The 25,087-nt window shown below is 42.9% G+C and overlaps 1 protein-coding gene across 2 annotated transcripts in view; it reads left to right on the top strand.

The window, feature by feature from the left end:
- LOC137416793 (deleted in lung and esophageal cancer protein 1) overlaps nucleotides 1–25,087 on the top strand; it is a 118,957-nt gene that overhangs the window by 78,600 nt on the left and 15,270 nt on the right. For both annotated transcript variants that reach the window (XM_068102421.2, XM_078783322.1), the window contains 3 exons: nucleotides 1,202–1,314; nucleotides 4,848–4,918; nucleotides 15,008–15,144. In XM_068102421.2, coding sequence (XP_067958522.2) covers nucleotides 1,202–1,314; nucleotides 4,848–4,918; nucleotides 15,008–15,144 — 321 coding nt within the window. The remainder of the gene's footprint in view (nucleotides 1–1,201; nucleotides 1,315–4,847; nucleotides 4,919–15,007; nucleotides 15,145–25,087) is intronic.

The following is a 25,087-nucleotide window of genomic DNA, read 5'->3' as shown; positions in this document are numbered from 1 at the left end:
TATTCTGCTGCTTAGATAAATACTCGGAATAATTATCTCATTGTAAATTCAAACAAAAGTTTTTGAGATCTTTATTTTTCCATGAAACTCTAATGTACAGTGCATGAAACATACAACATTCGGTACATGACAAATAGTTAGATGTTGGAAGAAGCACATCACACATCAGCTAACATTAAAAGAATTGACTAAAACTAAAATTATTGATAAAGTCTAAATCGTAACATATTGACTCGAATCTTACTATAATTCACCAAATGTCCGTCTGTCTGTCTGTCCATCCGTCCGTTCCCAGGTACCGCAAAAACGTCTGAACCCATCGCAACGAAATTTTGGGTGGGTAATCCTGGGACCGCCTGGAGTAAAATAGGCTGTATTGTTTTTCCAATTTCAGCTTTGGTCTCCAGCATTTTCAGGTTTGGACTCCCGCCTGACGTTGTTGTCCCGGGTACCGCAAAAACGGCTGCACGGATCGCAACGATACACCTCCATTCCCTTGGGATTCCCACGGGTGACCCCACTAGTAATAATAAATTCACCAAATGTCTGTCTGTCTGTCCGCAGGTACCGCAAAAACGGCCGAACCGATCGCAACGAAATTTTGGGTGGGTAATCCTGGGACCCCCTGGAGTAAAATAGGCTATATTGTTTTCCCAATTTTTCCAATTTCCAATTTTCCAGTTTTTCCAAACACGATGGAATAATATTTACCGATATGAACAGTGATGTGGCTTTCTGTGGTGTGGTGTGGAAATTCTACAAATACTGTTTAGATTTTGATGATTTGCGTGTGATATGATTTAACGGATGTTTATATAAATCGTTTAAAATAAAAAAAGTCTTCAATTTCTGATATTTTGCCTTTTCATTTGGGCCTCCCAATTGAAGCCCCGCCCATAGGGCGGGTACCGTTGCTAGTATAAACAATATTTTAAGAAATATTTTTGCAGCCACAAGTTTCCTGTGTGCTCCAAGGTGAATCACCCTTTCTGCTGGCAACCTACCCTTCCAACAGAGGTTTAACACGAGGAATTGACTCTTGATCGACATTTGATCACATAACTAAACTAAGTAAGCAAGCTGGCTTCCATTGAAATATTTTGCTTACTTTCAAGATACAACTCTCATTGATATATAATCTGACAAATATTTCAGTCATTTCAATGACATGACAGATTCCTTTCCCTTCTGTCATTTGCAGGTTGGAGACCTCCCAGAATTGGTGATACCCATGTGCATGGAAGTGATTGGTTGTCCCCTCTACTTGCAGATTTTTGGGCCTCCAAAAAACCCAGCAGTGAACCCCACCATCAGGTTTTTCTTCCATGGATTATTTTATTTGTTTTGAGTTTAGACCATTGGCTAGTGGAGCCAAAGGATGCACTTGGAGGTTGAACTGGGAGGTATGGAGAAATGTGGTTGCGAGCGGTTATGGTTCTCTAATATAGGATTAAACATCAGGGCTGGTGTTCGGTTAATTAACCACAACATCCTGGTTTGGTCTCTGATTTATTTGACTAAAGACCAGCCAATAGGAAATATCATCATGCATCATTCTTGATATGCATACGACTACTATTACAAGCAGCAGTAGTAGCAGTAGTAGTAGTAGCAGTAGCAGTAGTAGCAGTAGTAGTAGTAGTAGCAGTAAAACTACTACTACTACTACTAGCAATACAGCTACTACTACTACTCCTTCCCCTTCTTCAATGCCCCTAATTAATCACACCATCTTGTGGAGTCGACCACATGAGCTTTTTTTTTCTCTCCGCAACCTTCCATCCTTTAAGCATCCTCTCTCTGCACTCCCACCTCTCTCATAACCTGGGTGTTGGCCTAACTGTTAGGGTGCTGGCTTGGGATCCTGGGTTCGAATCCCGGTCAATCGTTGAATTAATGCCAGGGGGGTTCACGCAGCCTGTCATCCTTCCAATGTCGGCAAATTGAGTACCAGTACCAGATTATGTCCTAAAAGTTGAAATTGGGGCACGGCATCAGCAGCACTAACGCACTTCCAGAAAAATGATGCAACCAGCAGCCACAGGCTGCATATGAAACATACAACCTCTCTCATGTCCCTTTCCACCACCTCATTCCATCTCAATTTTAATCTTCCCCTTCTCTCCTGCCAACTGCATCCGTATCAAAGTCCGACCTGACCACATTCCCGTCCTCCCTCCTCAGCAGGTGCCTAACCAAACACAGTAATACGTAATTTCCAACAATTGGTAATTCTCGATATTCATACTAGTATGGTGTGAAAATATATATTTGCAGATGCTTGATCCTAAAATTCTGAACATGATCCTACATCTCACATTTATTACTTGCAAAATCGAAGATTTTTCAAGTATATTGGTCGTTTCGTTTGTGGTTCTGTCTGTCTGTCTGTCTGTTTGTCACCGGGCTGCAGGTCACAATTTTTCAACCGATCTTCACGAAACATCACCAAATAGTAGAGTTGGTCAAAAGCAAGGAGCCTATTGTTGTTGGGGTCAATCGGTCAAAAGGTCAACATAGGCCAAAGGTCACCAACTTTGCTAAATTTCTAAAATCCTCAATTTTCATCCAATTGACTTGAAATTTGAAGAGGACTTGCATATCTGGTCACTGAATTCAACCACAAATTATAATTTAGGTGAACATAGGCGAAAAGGTCAACATAGGCCAAAAGGTCAACATAGGCCAAATTTCTAAAATCCTCAATTTTCATCCAATTGACTTGAAATTTGAAGAGGACTTGCATATCTGGTCACTGAATTCAACCACCAAGTATACTTGAGGTAAACACAGGCCAAAAGGTCAACATAGGCCAAATTTCTAAAATCACCAATTTTCATTTGATTGACTTGAACTTCTAAGAGGATTTATATATATGGTCACTGAATTCAACCACCATCTATTTTTGAGGTCAACATAGGCCAAAAGGTCAACATAGGCCAAATTTTTAATATCCTCAATTTTCATCCGATTGACTTGAAAATTGAATAGCGTTTGCACATTGAGTCACTAAATAGGGAAACTAACTATTTTTGAGGTCAAAAGGTCAAAGGTCAACTCAAGGTCAACCTTCCAAAATCATCATTTTTCATCTGAAAAATCGTCACTTTTCATCCTGTTGACCCGAGCTTTGATCAAGATTGTAAATTTTAATCTTCATGAAATGGACAATTTGCTGTATCAATGGAAAAGTTGGGGGGGGGGGGTGGATTTTGCAAGTATCGTGCTACACATGACGTCTTCTTGTTTATTTATCTTTCCGAAAAATATTTTTATTTCGGAAAAATATACATATGTACATGTATGTATGTGAGATGCATCCTATAATCAAAAGTATTTGGACAATAAGAAAATTAGAGGGGTTATATCAATTCATGACTTTTTGTCCCCCGTCGCACCGCGGAGCGAAAGGGGGGACTATGGTTTTCCCCTCCGTCCGTGTGTCCGTCCGTCCGTCCGTGCGGGTGTGCATGCGTACATGCGTGCGTGCGTAAGCGAAGGACCGCATTCGAATTTGGTGTGTGGGTGCAACCCACGTCAAAAGCCAAGATGGCCACCGCCATGTATGTCTGATGCCATGTATGTCTGAAACTTGTGAGTGGAATATCTTGAAAAATAAGCGAAGTACCAACTTCTAATCTGGTTTGTGGGTGTATCTACGCATAAGGAAGAACGCTGTTTAAAATTGGGTCGCCACGTCAAAATCCAAGATGGCTGCCACCATATATATGTCTGAACCTTGTGAGCGAAATATCTTGAAAAATAAGCGAAGTACCAACTTATAATCTGGTGTGTGGGTGTATCTAGGCTCAAGCAAGAAAGCTGTTTAAAATTGGGTTGCCACGTCAAAATCCAAGATGGCCGCCACCATATATATGTGTGAACCTTGTGAGCGAAATATTTTGAAAAATAAACGAACTACTAACTTCTAATCTGGTGTGTCGGTGTATCTACGCATAAGGAAGAACGCTATTGAAAATTGGGTCGCCACGTCAAAATCCAAGATGGCCGCCACCATATATATGTCTGAACCTTGTGAGCGGAATATCTTGAAAAATAAGCGAAATACCAACTTCTAATCTGGTGTGTGGGTGTATCTAGGCATAAGGAAGAACGCTATTGAAAATTGGGTCGCCACGTCAAAATCCAAGATGGCCGCCTCCATGTATGTCTGAACCTTGTGAACGAAATCTCATATCATAGCATGTTTTCTGCGTCTTCCACTTTGTCAACTCACATCACTTCCCCGACGGGGGACCTACGCGTAACTCTTGTTAATTTTATTAATAGGATGGCATTGTCACCAAAACTCTCGCCAATATTTGTAGATATCAGAACTAATGTGATATTCGTACTTCAGCGAATATTCAAGATGGGTGGTGATTTTTTTTTTTTTTTTTACTGATCTCACTCTCAGGTGGAGTTAAAGATCTCCCAGAGTGGTTCACTTGGGTTTTAGCCATTTGATATTATAAATGCTGTTGGCCTCGAACCAAGCAGACACAGCAGCATGGCAAGTCATGCTATGATACTGGTGGATGTAAGAGGGTACTGCATCAAATGTCTGCCCCCAGACACCATAGTATTGCATTAAAGCTTGTTTTGCAGTGTTCTCTTTAATGTCACAATAAGATTGCATGCTTTGTATTGTAGAATAACCAGTGCATTCAGTTTCAAAGGATTCATTTCAGAATAAGGTTTGCTGTCTCAACGCTTTTGGTAATATAATGCATTCATTTTGAAGACAGAGGTGCAGGAAAGACAATCAAATATGCCATTGGAATCCATAATGTGTTTATTTTAAGACCGTTTATCTTCCAGGAAATGCTGTTATTCTGTTTGTGCAGATTTGGAAGCCATGTCATTGGAGGCAGAGCAAGAAATCGTCGGATTAATGTGAACAATCCAAGTCCTTTCTGTAAGTTAATTTTTTTGATGAAAGATACTCAAGTTAGAAAAAACAAACTAACTATGGAATCCTCCCGAACATTTTGGAGTAGAAAGACGTGTTGTTTGCCAAGAATAATGTTTTGGCATTGACACACCAATAGAAAACTAGAGCGGAACTCAGTAGAGCGTATACGTCCACCAGACTGAACCGTTTATGTTTTGTATCGCAATGATAGGCCGGATCTGGATTCGGACCTGAACCAAAATCTAATCGGCTTGTTCTTGTCACCTAATCAACTCATCCACTAAGATTTGTCATAATCCGTTCACAACTTTATGAAATATCATTATGTCTTGCTATATATCGTTTTGGCTCCATCTCTCAATGGTGTGAAGAAACACTTTAAAGAAATAATTTCTCAAATCCGGATCTGGATCTTCACCAAAATCGAATCAATTCATCCTTGTCACACACCCAACCTGTCCACAAGGTTTCGTCCGAATCCATCCTTAACTTTTTGAAATATCCTACTCACAGCCAGACAAAGGGACAGGGGTGAAAATATAACCTCCATTCATTTTTGGTGGTGGAGTTACTTAATGCAAAGAGAGAGAATTTGAAGTCTCTGCTACTCTTGAAACATAAACTAGAGCTAATATTGCCTGTATTGCAGTAATGTAACTACTACTAGTAGTGATGTTGAAGTCACACCTCCCAGGACCATCTTTATGTATAACAAGAATCGGAACACAAACCTGTAGCTTAGCAGTACTTTGGCTATGAGTTTGTCCCGATCGCACGTACGCAGAGAGGAGTGAGATAATGTTTTGCAAATTACCTTGTCTGCCTGTCTGGCATTCAAACAAATTTTAAATGAAACAGAAAACCAAATACTGCATTGGAGTCATCAGAAGAAACCCAAAAAAAACAAGTACAAAAAGTTTTAATTAAAACAAAAGCCGCGTCGATGTTACACAATGCCTAGATGCAGCTGTGCCTATAACGTCGATGTTATAAGCACAGGACATTCCTATTGATTCGATTACTTGATGTTATTTTTGTGCAAAGTGAAAATATATCTCGGCAATTTCCCGTGTGTGGCGACGAATTTTTAATGTATCTCGGCATTTTCCCGTCTGTTATTTCAGGCGGTGTATGACTGACCATGCCGCGATTTTAAAAAAAAATATCTCGGCAATTTCCCGTATGTGGCGACACGTGAACAAAGCTATGCTCCTCTCTCCACATTATTGTGACGACGTATAAATTAAATATTTCATCGTGACGATTGTCATCAAATGGACGAATTTTTAATATATCTCGGCATTTTCCCGTCTGTTATTTCAGGCGGTGTATGACTGACCATGCCGCGATTTAAAATATATATATATATCTCGGCATTTTCCCGTCTGTTATTTCGGGCGGTGTATGACTGAGCATGCCGCGATTTAAACAAAATATATATATATCTCGGCATTTTCCCGTCTGTTATTTCGGGCGGTGTATGACTGAGCATGCCACGATTTAAACAAAATATATATATATCTCGGCATTTTCCCGTCTGTTATTTCGGGTGGTGTATGACTGAGCATGCCGCGATTTAAACAAAATATATATATCTCGGCATTTTCCCGTCTGTTATTTCGGGCGGTGTATGCCTGACCATGCTGCGATTTAAAAAAAAAAATATCTCAATGGACTTGAAGTTACAGGCCTTTGAGAATTCATTTCGTTCTATAAAGGGCAACTTTCATCAGATTTTCTTCCCGTTTTTTTTCAACCGAGTCTAAAACTATGTTAGCGACTGTGAAAAATGAAATGATATAACGAATTTGATTTGAAATAAAACTGTGTGAGAGAGGAAGACACCACGGGCCTACAAAACAGGCCTCAAAGCTATGCGAGTTAATAAAATGGTGGATATTTGTTTATATGAAGCCTCTCCCAAAATGGGTGGAGCTATGGTTCCCAGAATGGGTGGAGCTTTGAGGTTTTGTCTTCTCTGCAAGAACAACAACAAGAAGAAGAAGAACAACAGCAGAGGGCACTCTATGAGCAGCGTCTGCGACACGGCTAAAAATAGCAAGGAAGGCTTTCTAGGATATAGGTTGCAGACTGATATTTATTGTGCTGATTGGATGGCTTCATGGACAAGAATGGCCTTGATACTGAAGGACCCTGTGGGTGGGATCATCCAGTTAGCTATGATCCATTCCATTCTCTCAAGAACACAGATTCATTAACAAATCCACTTGCTGGAATGAGGCTTGTGAAAATTCACTTGAAGTAGACGATCAGTGTTTGGAACAAGTGGAAGGCTAATACATGTTCAGGTCGATGCTTGTTTTACAATACAGCCCAAAATTCATACACATATTGTATCACCTTTAGAGGCCATTTTTCCCCGCAGAGCAGGGGTTGGTCCTTTTTCGGGCACCTTGGTCCCCTTTTTGAAGCAATGTTTTATGGCCGGATGCCCCTCCTGCCACCAACCCTGTTAGTCGCCTCTTGCGACACACAGGAAATTACCAGTGAACTGGTACTCAATTTGCGGACCTCGGAAGGATGACAGGCTGAGTCAACCCCCCTAGTGTTAATTCAGCGATCTGACCGGGATTCGAACCCAGGATCCTAGGATCCCAAGCCGGCACCCTAACGGCTAAGCCAACACCAGGTTGGAATACACATATTGTACATTACTCGAAAATATATTGCAGAGCCTCAATCAGATTTTTATGATAAGACAACTTCTGGGTCTCTACAAAAGAAAGCATGGAGGTGGACAGCAAATCGTCTCATGGCCAGAGGAGACTATTCTAATCTCCATTCTCTTCACTCTAATGGAAAGTGTTACATTCGCTCCTTTGACAAGGTTGAGTGTCTTGCCGAACTGTATACAGAGAAATCAACGATTCCACCTGTTGAAAATAATAAGCCTGATCCTTATATTCCCTCTTGTTGTGGAAACTTGTGTCTAAAGGTTGTTTTTTGTTTTCGCCAAGTAAGAGTACAACTTCGGAAAGTGTATAGGCCCAGGAAAGTGAAAGTGTATTTCGCTAAGTAAGAGAAGCAAGGCAACAGGCCCAGACTGCATTATAATATGAGTTCCCTTACAAAAATATAGATGGCAGGTGGAGACAATTAAGCACATCAAAGCCTACACTACCATTACAAACTTATTGTTGATTGTCTGTGCTCTATCCTTTTAAATGCTGAGTGTCGAGTATGAAAGCAGCATGCACCATTTTAAAAGTCTTTGGTATGACTCAGCTGGTGTTCGCCGACCTCAGAGCCTCAGAACAGATGCTCTAACCATTACACCACTGAGGCTGGTAAATAATAAATGTTCCCTTAAAAGGAACTTCTATGCAGGATGCAGGAGGAGGCCCCCTCCTGCCATTATTCTCAAGCAAGCTGCCATGGAGTTGCTGCACCACTCGCTTGGCTGTTTCAACTCTGATTTATTGTAGGGAATGTGCATCAGCAATTGGACATTACTTTAATTTACGACACCAGTTCACATGAAAAGGACAAGCATGACCAAAATGAACATTTACTGGTATCCTCACTATGCACTATATCAAAAGTTGTGTAAGAGTTGATCAACAAGTGTATGTAGAGCCAAACTTTATCAGTATGCTTTGATCACCCATAAAAAGTTTGGGATCAGGCCCAATCATTCTACTGTTGATCCTCTCACATACATCACCCATCACTCAATGCACTTGCATATCAGAGTCATTATGAAAGGTATGTATGCCTTGTTGTCGAGTCACTGGTCGCTGGGGTTCTTAACCTGGGGTATCCATACCCCTTGGGGATATGGGGACCAAAATCTTAGGGTATGGGACTCGTAATAAATTATTATAATAAATTGTAATAAATTCAATGAAATATCAGCTTTAAATATATAATAAATATGTATCTCTGTGAAACAGGTTTCTCTGCATTATTGAACCTGAAATCAAAGTGGAGAAATCGACTTGATGTGTCCGATGATATGCGAGTGGCGTTGTCACGAACTGTGCCCCAATTCCATATTCTGATTGCACGAAAACAGCAGCAACAATCTCACTAGATTAGTAAAACTATTTGCATAAAACTTGCATGTTTTAGTTTAGTTTAGTTTGTTTTGTTTCTTTGTTAACAAGCAAATAAGTAAATAGGGATAAAATCCGAATGATTTTCTTTCCTGTTCTGTTCCTAATTATCAAATATGTAAAACTAAGCTATTGAGATATTTTGAAGTCACACTGGAACCTAATGGGACTGGTAATCAGGCGCGGATCCCCGATCTTGGCCCATTTTCTGGGTAATAAGTGACCAATTTTCATCAAAAAAAATAGGCAATTAAAGTAAAAACACCCCTCAGAATACACCACAGAGCACCTAGAAATCAAAAAAATTATAGGGGGACATGCCCCCAGTTCCCCCTAGATATGTGCCCCTTCGGTACGTCTTGGTCAGTCAACAGTCTGGCGTAGGGGGTATGGGGACATCGTGGGCAATCCGTTGGGGGTCTTGACAGGGAAAAAGGTTAAGAACCCCTGGTCTTGTGTATACCTTTGACACTTTGGTATCTGAGATTACTTATCAAACTTATGAGCTTGTAATTTGGAGGATGGCTGCTCACGTGATTGTGAGGCTTTCTTTGTGGCAGACAATTGAAAGTTGTATTGTGTGGAACATATTGCATCACCAGGACTGTCAATGCAGATGCGCTACAAGCCTCAGTTATTGTGCCTCTATTTATGTTTGTACATTAAAACAGTGAGCAGTTAGAGAATACCGCGGTTCTGTATGTAGATTATGTCAGTGTAGGCATTGGTGGCTAGTCTTGAGGGGAGTTATCGGAACATTCTTTTTGAAACTAGAAAATGTAACTCCTTCGCTTATACTTGGAATATTATTTTTGAGACTAGAAAATATAACCACAGCAGTCCCTAGAAGCAATGATGCCTGTAAATGTCACGCCACTCCTCTCCCTATTTTTGCAACAACCAACTTGATTAAATGTAGGAAATTGAGCTTCTCGGACTGACTCTCACCACAAAGTAATCCTGAACCCTGTTTGGTATTCAGCTGTTCAGAAGCACTGGTCAGAAGTGCTGGTCCTCCCCCTGTCTGTCCCCAGAGAGTCGCACCATATCTTTCTCCTAATCAACGTGCAACTGGATATAAAGCTACTATGGTCTAGTCCAGAATGGAATATAAATCCTCGGTGTGGATCAATGCCACTTTGACATCACTGGCATTTTCTGGATGCCATTCAGTGCAGTCCTGCAAATACTTAAAGTATTTGAAAGTGCAACCTTTAGTCCCTTCTCCATGACTGGCAAGTTTGAATCGGCACCGTGTTTCAAAAAAATTGCCACAATAATGGTTCCCTTTTTTTAGTAGTCCTTCGTCTTTTTAATAGTATTAAGCCAGCCTTACAAACTCATACAATAACACTAAACCCTATCAGGCTTTAGATAACATTCGAAACGCCAACCTTTCAAACTGCATCAAATAAATTATCCTTTCTTCCCAATACCTCCAGATTGTGGCATTCACTTTCAGGAGACATTATGAAAGGTAAGAACAGACGATTTTATGAGGAAGTTAAACACCAAAATCAACAATTTTAAAATCATTCCTCTATTTGCTGAACGTGGCTAGTTTGGGTAATAAGCCATATTTTAAAAAGCCAGACATTCAAAAAATTTAATGTTTATGAAAGAATAGTATTTACAGATGCTGTATTACAATGTTGACAAAGTATGAGATCATGACACTGAAACTTGTTTAACTTGATCCTTCTTGCTATATTGCTATGACAGAAATAATTAGAAACTTTTTTAAATATGCATTGTCTAGGCTCATGGAAGAGCTAGGACACAGAACAGATCAGGACACAACATAAGAAAGGGTACAGCAGGGGAAAGGGAAAGCTCCAAACAGCAGAACAGAGGGAGAAAGTAGACGGAGACCGATAAACAAGGGATGTAGGTAACGGTGAGGGGTAGAGGAGAATGCAAGGGGTGGACAAGATGGACACATAAGCAAAATTTTGGGAGGGTGGGGGTGGTCTAACAGGTGCAGAAAAGACCATGGCTTTGGATGGGGGAACACCTGAAATGGTGGTGAACAGCTGTCTTGAAGACCCGGAGGGAATAATAAGATTGACGAGAGTGTGGAAGGCGGTTCCACAGGCGGGAATAGAGAGGAATAAATGAGGGGAAGTGAGCAATATTTTTGGATTTATGCAGTTTCATTTGAAGGGAGTTGCTGGTGGACCGCGTGCATCCTGCAGATACTCAGGGAGGATAAAGCACGTAGAGGGCAGAGAGTGCAAGACCAGACAGTGAAACCAGACAGTGATGTGAAACAAGATCCCGGTGTGTACCCTGGTTGAGAATAGGTATACCGTTACCCTGCGTGTCGTAAGAGGCGACTAAGAGGGTTGGCATCAGGAAGGGCATCCGGCCATGAAAACATTGCCTCAAAAAGAGAACCATGACAATTACAACTACATATGAGCAGGGTACAGCCCAAAGTGGAGATTGGTTTCTGACATGGAATGTAGGGACAATGACAAGGAGATCAGGAGAAGTGGTGGAAGTATTGGTCAGAAGAAGAGTGGACATATGTTGTGTGCAAGAGACGAGATGGAAGGGAAGTGGTGTGAGAATGGTGAAGGGTAGGCAGGGACAGAAATACAAGTTTGTGTGGCAAGGGTGCCCGGAGGGCGTGAATGGTGTTGGTGTCCTGTTTTCTGAGGAGTTTGTAGACAGTGTGGTGAGTGTGACTAGAGTGAGTGATAGGTTAATGATGGTGAAAATGATGATTGGAAAGCTCTTGGTGAACGTCATCTCGGGATATGCTCCGCAGGTTGGTCGGAGCGATGAAGAGAAGGACAAGTTCTGGTGTGCGATAGAGAAGCTGATGGAAAACGTGAAAGATGAGGAAGTTGTTGTGGGAGGAGGAGACCTAAATGGACATGTGGGAAGGAGTATGGACGGTTTTGAGCGAGTTCATGGGGTTTACGGATATGGTGTGAGAAATGGAGAGGGTGAAAGGATTTTGGAGTTTGCTGATGGAGCTGATTTGTTGATTTGTAATACTCAGTTCCAGAAAGAGGATAATAAGCTTGTTACATACACGTCAGGTGGGTCGACGACAACCGTTGACTACCTGATGGTGCATAGGCGAGATAGGGGGCACCTCTGGGACACAAAGGTGATCCCGGGGGAGGACGCTGTTTCACAGCACCACTTGGTTGTCTGCGACATAAGGGTGAAAGGTGCGAGGAGAGCTCGACGGGTGAAGTACCAACCGAGAATGAAGGTGTGGAGGTTGAAAGAGGTGACCGTAAGGGAGGCATTAAAAGAGAGGCTGAGTAGGGTAGAGGATGATGTGGTTGAGCTTGAAAGTGGTTGGATGTCAATGAAAGATAGTCTGTTGGGAGCCGTTGGTGAGGTATGTGGATGGACAAAAGGACCACTGAGGCACTCGGAAACATGGTGGTGGGATGATGAAGTTGGAAAGAGGATTGATGAGAAGAGGAAGAAGTTCAAGGAGTGGCAGAAGGCGAAGGGTACGGGAGCAGAAAAAGCAGAGCATGAAAGTTATAAGACAGCCAAGAAGGCTGCAAAGAAAGAGGTAGCAAAGGCACAGGAGGCATGTAGGAAAATGTTCGGAGAACGCTTGGATTCAGAAGAGGGTCAGAGAGCGGTATTCGGGATTGCTAAGCAGATAGCGAAAGAGAGGTGTGATGTGATGGGGGTGAGTTGCTTGAAGGATGAAGTGGGACAAATCGTTGTGGACCCAGATGGAATTAAAGGAAGATGGAAAAGATATATGGAAATGCTGTTGAATACAGAGAATGAATGGGATGGCAACATAAAGAGTAACCCAGTTTTAGGACCGGCAGAGAAGATAACTGAGAAGGAAGTTGAGGAAGCAATAAAAGCAATGAAGAGTAGAAAAGCGGGAGGACCGACGGGAGTTGTGGGAGATATGTTGAAGGCAGCAGGAAGTTGGGGTGTGAAGAGAATGACAAAGATCTGTAATCTGGTGGTGAAAGAAGGCCGCATTCCAGTGGATTGTGAACTGAGTACCCTCATCCCTCTATACAAGGGGAAAGGTGACCCTCTGGAGTGTGGCTCGTACCGAGCGATAAAGTTATTGGAGCATGGAATGAAGGTATTGGAAAGGGTGTTGGAGAGGAGGATAAGGAAGAAGGTGAAGATTGACGAAATGCAGTTTGGATTTATGCCAGGAAGAGGTACGACAGATGCGCTCTTTATTGTGAGGCAGTTGCAGGAGAAGTACATGGAGAGGAGGAAGAAGTTGTTTCTTGCGTTTGTTGATCTGGAGAAAGCATTCGATAGGGTTCCACGCGAAGTATTGACATGGGCATTGAGGAAGTTAGGAGTGGAGGAATGGTTGATCAGAGTAGTGATGGCAATGTACAAAAGAGAGCGTGCACAGCTGTAAGGACGAAGGACGGGAACAGTGTTGAGTTTGAGGTGAAGGTGGGAGTGCATCAGGGGTCGGTGCTAAGTCCACTACTATTTGTAGCTGTGATGGAGGTGCTGGCTCAGAATGTAAAGGAGGGTTTACCATGGGAGTTGTTGTATGCAGATGATCTGGTGTTGATTGCGGAAAGTATGGATGGACTGAAGGAAAAGATGAACAAGTGGAAGGAATGTATGGAGACAAAAGGTCTGAAGGTTAATATAGGAAAGATGAAGGTGATGGCAAGTGGTAAAGCATGTGCTGAGGTGGAAAGAACTGTGAAGTGGCCATGTGCTGTGTGCAGGAAGGGTGTCGGAGTGAACTCCATTCAATGTACAATGTGCGCTGAGTGGGTTCATCAAAAATGTAGTGGTCTGAGAGGGTCATTAACCAGTGTGGCAGCTACATTCAAATGTAAGGTGTGCACAGAGGGAGCTGCAGATGGAGGAAATGTTGAGTTGGATCTTGGAGACAGCGTGAAGCTGGAAGGTGTGAAAACATTTTGTTACCTAGGAGACATGCTGAATGGAGAAGGTGGATCAGACTCGGCAACGGTTGCTTGAGTGAGATGTGCATGGAAGAAGTTTCGGGAACTGAGTGGCGTGCTGATGAGGAGGGGAGTGTCGTTGAAGCTGAAGGTAAAGGTGTATGCTGCATGTGTGAGAAGTGTTATGATTTATGGGAGCGAGACATGGGTAATGAATGTCGAGCAGCAACAAAGGCTGGAAAGGGTGGAAATGCGAATGTTTCGGTGGATGTGCGGAGTATCGTTGAGAGAGAGGAAGACAAATGATGTATTGCGAAAGATGATGGGAATAGAGCCTGTGATGGATGCTGTGAAGAGGAACAGGTTGAGATGGTTTGGTCACGTGTTGAGGAAGGATGAAAGTGACTGGTTGAGAAGAGTGATGGAAATGAATGTAGAAGGAAGTAGAGGACGGGGAAGACCGAGAAAGACTTGGCTGAAGATGGTGGAAGAAGAAATGCGGGCAAGGGGGTTAACAAGGGGAGATGCAGAAAATAGGGCAAAATGGAGAAGATTGTCATGGGGACCGCAAGGCTAACCCCCGCTGTAGCAGGGAAAATGGCCTTAAAATGCATGTTGTGTGTGTTGTTCCTGCTCACCTTCACTCCTTCATTCCTCTTTTCTCCCGTCTCTGGAACAAACTCCCTCACTCTCTTCAATCCCACTCCTCCCTCCAGGTCTTTAAAACAGCTGTTCACCACCATCTCTTATCTTCCCCAATCCAAAACCTTGATCTTTTCTACCCCCGCTAATTTCACCCCAAATCCACTTTTTGAGGTGCCGACTTCTTTCCTGGAAGTCCTTGGTGTCCTTGTGTTTTATACCTATACTGCTCCCCCCCAGGCCCTCTCCCTCCCCACACATCTCCCGATGTCCCTGCTCTCAAATGTTGTGTTTGTGTGCTTCCTCCCCTTCTCTCCCCATCTTGTCGATCGCTCCCCTTTTTATATACTTTGTTTGCTTGTTTGTTTGATTTGTTTGTTTGATAAATGTTAGCTCTTTCACGAGCCTCGACTCTGTATACAAAAAAAAAAAAAAAAAAAAAATGCTTTTCCAATTTTTCTTCCTTCTCACCTCTCCATGAACAGCCATCCGCCTTGATTGGCAGGTGCTGAACGTCATTCCTGGAGACACAAACTTGCTGGACTTCCTGATGGTGTTTGGCAATCCATTTCCCAGAAAATATATTTCTTGCAATAATGCAAGCAAGTCAAAATCAGAGATTGTAAGACCTTATGGCAAATGCTCCATTATGTTTAAGTATCTTGCCATTTTTTTTTTATTTTTTATTTTTATATATTTGAAAACATTGTCCTCATATCTACAATGTGCTTTATGTCGGCAAAAAACCTTTACTTTCATTTATGAAAATAAAATAAAATCGTATCCTTGATGTAATTCACAGACCGGTGAATTCACAGATTCACAGATTCACAGATTTGTCTTGTTTGTCTTGTTTGTGTGTGTGTGTGTGTTTGGTTGTCATGCTACTCCTCCTACAGTTCTGGGCCGATTACTTACAAACTTGCTACATAGGATCAGCATGACCCAAATTAGTGCATAAGCGTGTTTTTATCATTTCCGGTGCAGTGAGGTGTTTCAAATTACACAGCGTGAGGTATTTGGAGAGGTATTCTTAATTACACGTTCGAATAAGGATAATAACATAACCACCCTGGCCGCTCTTTTAGGGAGCGGGTGCTTCTTGTAATTTTAAACCATGGTGACAGCAGTGGAGGAAATAACAGAAGCATGCTATGAATGGCATTCTGGAGAATGGACTATGCTTGCTGTATATTCAGTGATATGCTCGATAATGTGAATACAAGGCAGATATAGTCAAAGTACACGTTCGTACAATCGACCAATGTGACATCTGTGAGTTTGATTTGTTCTTTTTTCAGCATTTGTACCAATATGTTACCCCTATCTCAACTGCTGACATCACTGCAATTTGATTGCTATTGTTGCGGATATGGGATTTGCATCCATCCATATCCGCTTGTAAATATTCCCCTATTTCCTCAATACTTCCCAACTATCCCCAATCCCCCATTCCCTAGTCCCATTTTCTGTAAACAACACTCTGTAGACCCGACCTCCCCCTATTTCCCCCATTAAATGTCGCATCCAGGTCCACCGCATCTCACGTAGACAACTATAGGACATCTTGCTAGTTATTCTTAGTCTATGTCAGTTAAGGATTCGTTTCCATTAATTCTGACTCTTCGTTGCACCAGAATGTGATTGTATGGCACCGTTAGGAAGTTTAGACCTCCCAATACCTCCCCGCAGCTCTTCCTCACGGTTCAGCAACAACAACAACAACGGCGGCGGCGCGGGGAGTGCGCGTCCTCACTCCGGCTTGGTTGGTAGGGGGTGTTGGGAGGGCACCAGGCCTTTCCAACGAGCCGCCATCGAACATGTGCTCGACGGGGTTACCAAGTAGGGGCTCGCTGTCAGCTCCTCGTCAAGGGCGGAGCCCGGTAACCCCCGCACCCAATAGAAGCGGCGGACCGGTCCCATCTGGGGCGGAGCCAACCAGCCGAGGGCGTGTGACACCCCGCTGAGCATGCGCAGGAGGAGGGAGGTGACGTCAGATGCGCGCTGAGCTTGGAGAAAGGAAGACGCCACCTCCGAGCGCTGTGAGGCCTCCCTGCATCTTTTGGACCGCGCTTGATCCTGTCCCCGAGCCAAGGTGCACCTTGTGCTATCAACCGACCTGTCCTTCCCTGCCATCAATCCCTGTGTAAGTCAGCCTTGTTCCGTTTGTCTGTGGTCTGTCTGGGATAGATAAGATTGTATCTAAGTGCCTATCTCTTCTGTGTCTTTTACCTCACTCTACCTTGTAATCTACCCCTTTTCTCCACCACTAATTATATCCTCCTCCGGAGGTCTTGAGAACTGTACCCCTTGCGTCGTTTCATTTATCCCAGTCGTTGTGTCCTTTCCATCATTGATTTAGCGTAGCGCGATTTGGCCAACGTTCGAGTGGAATTGGGTGAGTGGGGGAAGAATCGGGGGAACTGTTAGGTCGCGGTGGACCATCCGCTCGGCCCATCATAACATCTAAACCGCGATCCGTAACAATTGGTGTCAGGAAGTGAGATTGGACCCGAAGCGCGCTTCACGCGCTCGAAATTATTAACTGTGAAATTTGTTTTGTTTTAAAATAAAAACCCGAATTTTGAAAGTCGCGCTATGGCAGATCAAGACGGCTGGGTTCCGGTAGAGGAGAGTGAGGCAGGGTCGATCCAGGACCAAATTGAGGGACATGAGGAGAGCGAAGCAGTGAGGGCGGCAGGTTCGCAAAATGGCGTCCTCGCGCACGAGGTTACGGGCGCGCAAAATGGCGCCTCGCAGATGGCTACGGCGACCGCGCCCGCGACCGTAGCAGCGCCGTTGGTGGATTTGAACCTTTTTTTTATACAAATGAAGGCCCTTATGGACAAGAATAGTGAAGAAATGGAAAGCAGAATGATGGGGGTAATGGGGAACCGGATGGATGCTCAGAGTGAGCAAATGAGGGCTGATAGTGAGCGATTGGGGGGCAGAATGGGGGGCAAAATGGGAGAAATGGGGGAACGGTTAGAACAAAGGATGGGGTCCAATAGCGAGAAATTGAGGGATGACATGGGAAACCAGATCGGGGGTTTAAGGGATGACATGGGGGCCCAGATCGGAGGGTTAGGGAGTAGAATAGAGGGATTAGACAATAGATTAGGGGAAATACAGGAGGGGTTAACGGGGGTAGAAAACAGAATGGCCGCTCAAGAGAATCAAATGGAAGGGATGAAATAGGGGTTAGAGGGGTTAGAAAACAGTATGGAAGGCAAATTGAGGGACATGAGGGACCAAGCGGAAAGGGAAGTTTAAAAAATGGGGCAGCAGATAGAAGGGGTCAGAATGGGGGTAGAAACTAAATTGGATGCTCACAGGGAGGAAATGGAGCAGATGAGGGTGGCATCTGGGCAAGAGATGCAAGTGATGGGAGAGGAGATCAGAAGAGGCGTGAGTGAGGAGGTCGGAGGAGTGCGCGAGGAGGTGAGGCACTGTAAGGAGCGCATGGAGGAGGAGGTGAGAAAGGGGACTGTAAAATTGCAAGGTGGTATAGAGGAGTTGACACTGGGAGTAGAACAACTGACAGTGGGACAAAAGGAGTTGGGGGCCAGGTAAAGAAGAACACAGCGGTAATAGAGAGTTTAAAATCGACACAGAAGGAGATGAAAAAGGACGTAGGGGTAATTAAAAAAGAGTGTCAGACGGTACATGAGGACCTGACGAGGAAAATGAACAAGGTGGTAGAGGTGATGGAGGTTAAAGAGCGGGAGGTGCGGGAGCACATAGAAAAAAATAAGGTGGAGTTAGAGGAAGAACTTAAGGGGGCGCACGAGGAGATGAAGGAGGTGAAGCAGAAATTAGAAGAAGTGGAAGAAGGGGTGAGCGAAATTAAGAAGCGACGGAGAGAGGATAAGAAAGAGATAAAGGAGGAAGTAAAATAATTGGTCCAAAGTCTGTGTTCGGATCGTGATGATGTGCTCATTAACCGGATGAGGGATTCGCAGGTGATGGAGGAGAAGCGAAGAGAAAGAGGACCCGGTGTAAGTGGTGACCAATATGGTCGTGCGTATGATGCGCCAGGTGATTTAATAAGCTTGGGGGTCGAGATGGACCCGGATGTTCGTGAGAGGCCAAGAGTGAGGTGTATGGCTGGTCCGGAGGGTATGGAACGAGGGTGCGAGCGAGAGGGTCCGGTGATGGGAGAGGTGCGAGGTGTGAGTGAGCAAGGTTGTGGTGGTATGGAATGGGTAGCGGGTTGCGGAAGTGTGACCCATGCATCGACACCAACAGTGGTAGTTTTTAGAGGGACAGGGGAGGCACGAGAGCCCCTTGGCAGGGGTCCTAGCCCTCCTATTTTTCCTATTTATTCCTACTTTTTAATAGGATCCTATAAATCTCCTATTTTTTGGTGGAAATTCCTATTTTTCCTATTTTTTAACCCTCAATGTTCCAAAATTTAAATTGATATATTAATTAGTAGAATTTCTGTATCTAAGCGTCAGAACAGACATTCCTATACCAATCGTCAGCCATGGAATTGCTTTCTGGGTCCATAATCGCAAGACAAATTTCCAAAACGACTTTAAGCTCAAATCCCCGAAGAACATATGTCTCTTTGTCTTTTTCTCGAAAACCGTTTGTTCGATCGATTTCACAAGTGGTGAGTGCATTTTTGAGGACTCAACAAAGTGCAGTGTTGAGGAAAAATTGAGTATGCAGTGATGACGTCACAAATAAATACTGTACGAAGTGGAGGCATGTCGTTTACACCATGGTGTAAAGTACGTGTTGTTATTGATCTCGACTGGAAATGATATGTATGTATATCTTATGTATATTATGTTATTGTTATTTTTGACTTTGTCCTAATATCTATATTATAATAGCCGTAGATGATTCTGTCTGTCTGTCTGTCTGTCTATCTGTTGGGTGTCTGTCCGGGGTGTGGCTTACTCGGTTTGCAGAGTAGCTCCACCCATAGCTCCACCCATTCTGGGAGTGGCTATAAACAAATATCCACCATTTTATTAACTCGCATAGCTTTGAGTCCTGTTTTGTAGGCCCGTGGTGTCTTGCTCTCCCCCAGTTTTATTTCAAATCAAATTCGATAAATCATTTCATTTTTCACAGTCGCTAACATAGTTTTAGACTCGGTTGAAAAAAAACGGGAAGAAAATCCGATGAAAGTTGCCGTTTATAGAACGAAATGAATTCTCAAAGGCCTGTAACTTCAAGGCCATTGAGTCTCTCTCACGCCTTTATCTCCAATCTAACTCACCATATGATTTCATTTTTATCGATGGTTTTACTTTTAGACTCGGTGTCAGCAATAATTGAGAACAATCCACACACGCGGGAAAATGCAGAGATATATTTTTTAAAATCGCGTCATGGTGTATCATACACCGCCCAACATGACACCGCCGGCAATGTGTCGATATATATTAAAAATTCGCTTTTGCTTTTCCGTTATGATATATTACAAAAACGTCAACAATGATGCCGACATATATTTCTTCGTTTTTATTTCATTCAACATATTAGCCGGAAGTAAAATATGTTTCAGGAAATTACCGAGAGATATTTCTTCGTTTTTTTTATTAGTTATGTGCGCATACACTTTAAATAGGTTTATTTGAAATCTTTAATTTTCCACAAACATTCCACACACGCGGGAAAATGCAGAGATATATTTTTTAAAATCGCGTCATGGTGTATCATACACCGCCCAACATGACACCGACGGCAATGTGTCGATATCTATTTTAAATTCGATATATCATTTCATTTTTCACAGTCGCTAACATAGTTTTAGACTCGGTTGAAAAAAAACGAGAAGAAAATCCGATGAAAGTTGCCGTTTATAGAACGAAATGAATTCTCAAATGCCTGTAACTTCAAGGCCATTGAGTCTCTCTCACGCCTTTATCTCCAATCTAACTCACCATATGATTTCATTTTTATCGATGGTTTTAGAGTCGGTGTCAGCAATAATTGAGAACATTCCACACACGCGGGAAAATGCAGATATATTTTTTAAAATCGCGTCAAGGTGTATCATACACCGCCCAACATGACACCGACGGCAACGTGTCGACATATATATTAAAAATTCGCTTTTGCTTTTCCGTTAAGATATATTACTTTTTCGTTTGATGACAGTCGTCACAAAAACGTCAACAATGATGCCGACATATATTTCTTCGTTTTTATTTAATTCAACATTATTAGCCGGAAGTAAAATATGTTTCAGGAAATTACCGAGAGATATTTCTTCGTTTTTTAAAATTAGTTATGTGCGAATACACTTTAAATAGGTTTATTTGAAATCTTTAATTTTCCACAATATAATTTACTTGCCATTTATCATTTGATGATTACGAGACAAATTCCTCTTGAGGATCGTGACAATTCATGCGCTGCGTGGAAACTTCTATTTCCAAAATGAATGAGACGATCGATGAAGAACGCAGACTTGAACAGGATGCAGCAAGAAAACGAATGAGACGGGCGAACGAGTCCATCGACGAACGTCAATGCAAACTTGCGGGGTCACCCGTGGGAATCCCACGGGCATGGATGTGTGTGACATTTCGACATATTGAGTTAGATGCTGCACATTCATTTTTACAAAATGGTTACTGGCAAGTCATCAGATCCAGAAATGGTGTAAAAACCACCGTTTAGAGGCCATTTTTCCCCGCAAAGCGGGGGTTGGCCTTTTCGGGGACCGTGGTAGTTGTTGTTTTTTTGTCCCCTTTTTGAAGCAATGTTTTACGGCCGGATGCCCTTCCTGACGCCAACCCTTTTTGCCGCCTTCAACGACAAACAGGGAATTACCAGTGAACTGGTACTCAATTAGCCGACCTCGGAAGGATGACAGGCTGAGTCAACCCCCCTGGCATTAATTCGGCGATCGACCGAGATTCGAACCCAGGATCCTAAGCCGGCACCCTAGCCGCTAGCCCAACACCAGAAATGGTGTCATGAACACAATTTATTTACGCACAAGCACAAAAGCAAGACGGGCCGATTTCCGATTCCGACGGGCCGACGGGCGAGACGGGCCGATTTCCGATTCCGACGGGCCGATTTGGAGCAAGAAAAAGAACGAGACGGGAGAAAAAGGAGAGAAACGAGACGGGGAAAGCCGATTGGAGAGGCGAGTGAGGCGCGATTGGAGAGGAGTGTGAGGCGCGATTGGAGAGGAGTGTGAGGCACGATTGGAGAGGAGTGTGAGGCGTGATTGGAGAGGAGTGTGAGGCACGATTGGAGAGGAGTGATTGGAGGGGAGTGTGAGGCACGATTGGAGAGGAGTGTGAGGCACGATTGGAGAGGAGTGTGAGGCGCGATTGGAGAGGAGTGTGAGGCGCGATTGGAGAGGAGTGTGAGGCGCGATTGGAGAGGCGTGTGAAGGATTGGAGAGGAGAGGAGTGTGAGGGATTGGAGAGGTGAGGGATTGGAAAGGAGAGGGATGTGAGGGTTTGGAGAGGAGAGGAGTGCTAGGTGGAGAGAGGAGAGTGTCAGGTGGAGACAGGAGAGTGTCAGGTGGAGACAGGAGAGTGTCAGGTGGAGAGGAGTGAGGGGTCACATATTATGTGAAATAAATAAATTGTGTTCATCACACCATTTCTGGATCTGATGACTTGCCAGTAACCATTTTGTAAAAATGAATGTGCAGCATATAACTCAATATGTCGAAATGTCACACACATCCATGCCCGTGGGATTCCCACGGGTGACCCCGCTAGTTAAGTATATCCTTCCAAACAATTGTTTTACCTTTATGATTCGTGCTTCATGCTATTCAGTAACAGAATTATAAAAGATAAAATGAGATGAAAATAATATAACTATGTTTATCACGCATTTCTCTTGGATTATCTCATATACTTTGTGAAGAATGACTGAATGATACCTTGACCATTATCATTGTCCTTTGTCTTATTTCAAAAGTTCAGCTGAGCTCAATTTTTAAGGTTTGTACTTTACTTAGAGTAACAAAACCAACTGTGAACTTTGCGGTTATTCAGTTATTACTAACAACCTTTCCCTAAAGATTCTACCTGAAATTGAACTTTTCTACTAATTTGCTAAACATTGACATTTGATACTACATGTTTAACTCAATCTTTCGCTTATTACAATGAGATTGTATTTTGCCTAAAACTAATAGTATTTGGCAAAGAACTAATTCAATCGACAATTCACACATTTCATCATTTAATTGCAGATAATAAAGAAGGACCACGACACAAAATAGGGATTACAACTTAATTCTGTATACTTTCGTGTGGTAGTTGCATATTCAGCTTTTAACAAAATTACAGTAGAATTAAAATTTACATACGCAATGCTGCACAATAGGTAATGCAAGCAATGTAGGACAATAAAAAAACAAACAAACAAAAAACAATAAAGACTGTTAAAGTCTTGTTGTTTCATAATCTGCTGAAGATAGTACAACAACAATACCAAAGATACATAATTGAATTGTCATCGCTTAGCTTGAACTCAGATTAGTGTTCAAGCTATTCAGCAGTGGAGAAAATGCAATTATCGGGTGGTAAACATGTTAGGACATGTTATTTATCATCTTTCTTGTTTCAGGTATAATCTGCAGACCGGTAAGAAATTTGTTGATTTGCCTTTAAATTACTTTGTTTGTTCTCATTATTTTACTAACTTATGTTTCAGTTTTGAAAAAAAAAACTGTTTGGTTCACAGTTCTTTCCACTTCATGCGTTAACAGGTTAGGATTTTCTATGCTAATTCATTTAATCTTATCTCATATTTGTTTTCTTTTTGACAGGTATACTCCCAGCAGTATAATGCCTGGTGGGAGAACTAAATTTAACCCAGAGTGGTTGAAAAGTGGACATGGATGTAGGCTTTCTGACTGGTGTCAGCCTAGCAAGTCCTCAGTGTTCTCAGCTTACTGCTCGTTGTGCCATTCGGAAGTGAGGTGTGACAATCAGGGTGTGAAACAACTGACACAACATGCCCAAAACAAAGGGCACCTGAAGCGTGCGAAGGAACTGCTGGGTGGGTCACAGACGTTGCTGACATTCGTTCAACCATCAACTTCATCTGCTTCAGCATCAGGGTCAGCTTCTACAGATGAGCCAAGTCGTGCAGCTTTAGTCTGTATGTCCAAAAAAGACGCTATTACAAAAGCAGAACTTCTATGGACATTGAAAGTTGTTCGTTCGAATCTGAGCTACTCTTCCTGTGACGGTTTGAAGGATCTTCTGCAGGCAATGTTTCCTGGTGTTATCCCGGATGGTTTCTCAATGAGCTCATCGAAAGTTTCATATCTCATTAGCGAAGCCACAGGTCCTTATTTTCAGGACATGATAGTCACTGATGTTAAGAATTCAGCTTCTGGCTTCAGCCTCATGTATGATGAAACCACCAATAAACAGAACTTGAAGCAACTAGAAATCCGTGTACGGTATTGGTCTGATGCCGAGGAACAGATATTAGTATTTCACCTCAAAACTTACCTCATGGGTCATGCAACTGGAGAAGATTTGTCCAGGAAAATAATCTCTGCCTTGGATGAATCGAAACTGCAGCTTCAGGATATTATCATGCTCGGCAGTGATGGGCCTAATGTGAGCACCACTGTGTGGAGACAGATTGACAAAGCCATTCTCGACAACAGGGGCCCTGGTCTCCTTGATGTAGGGACATGTACTCTCCATACAGTACACAATGCTTTTGCCAAAGGACTTGCAGAGTACTGTGGAAACCTAACTGAGCTTGCAGTGGACATTTTCTACTGGTTCAAAGGCTCTGCTGCTAGATCTGTTGATTTTCAAGACATTCAGCATAAATTGGGTGCTGTTCCAAAAAAGCCTTTGAAGCATGTCGAGTGCAGGTGGTTGACACTGGGACCTGCAGTGGAGCGGCTGATAGAGATCTGGGAATCTCTCAAAGAGTATTTCTTGGTATTTCTTCCAAAGCAGCAGCCAAAGGACATGTTTAAACCCAGGTACAAAAGAATCAAAACAGAACTACAGCGACCGGAAATAAAAGCTCAACTGCATTTCCTGAAGTTCTTGGCAGCAACATTTGCAGAGTTCCTCACCTTCTTCCAGTCAGAGCAACCACTTGTGCACATTCTATATGACAAACTCCATGACCTGCTCAAAAAACTGATCAGAAGAATTATGAAGACTCCTTCAGTTGATGCTGTGAAGGACATCTCAAACCTTGATGTTTCCATTGTTGCAAACCAGCTGGAGAATGAATCCATGGGTGTGGGAGAGGATACCCGACGGTGTATCGCTAAGTTGAAAGTCTCTGAGAGGGAAAGGATGTATCTTGGGATGAGGAAGTGCTACCAGGCAGCCATAGTACACCTACAAAAGAAGCTTCCATTGACAAACAAAATCCTGAAGAATGCCAGATGTCTGCAGCCACAAAACAGGACTGCTGCATGGTCTCTTGAATCAGCCAAGAGCCTGTCCAGACAGCTGAAGAGGAATATTGACAGTGACAGCATTGCAGATGAATGGAAGGTGTACCAAGAGGAAGCCATTCCTACTGACTGGTCCCAGGAAACACAGGAGAATGAAGAAGAAGTCTGCATGAAGAGAGTG

Source organism: Myxine glutinosa, chromosome 1 (genome assembly GCF_964187855.1).
Source record: "Myxine glutinosa chromosome 1, kmMyxGlut1.1, whole genome shotgun sequence".
Lineage (NCBI taxonomy): Eukaryota > Metazoa > Chordata > Myxini > Myxiniformes > Myxinidae > Myxine > Myxine glutinosa.
The sequence above is the reverse complement of the archived record's forward strand: the minus strand, read 5'-3'. Positions and strand labels throughout refer to the sequence as shown.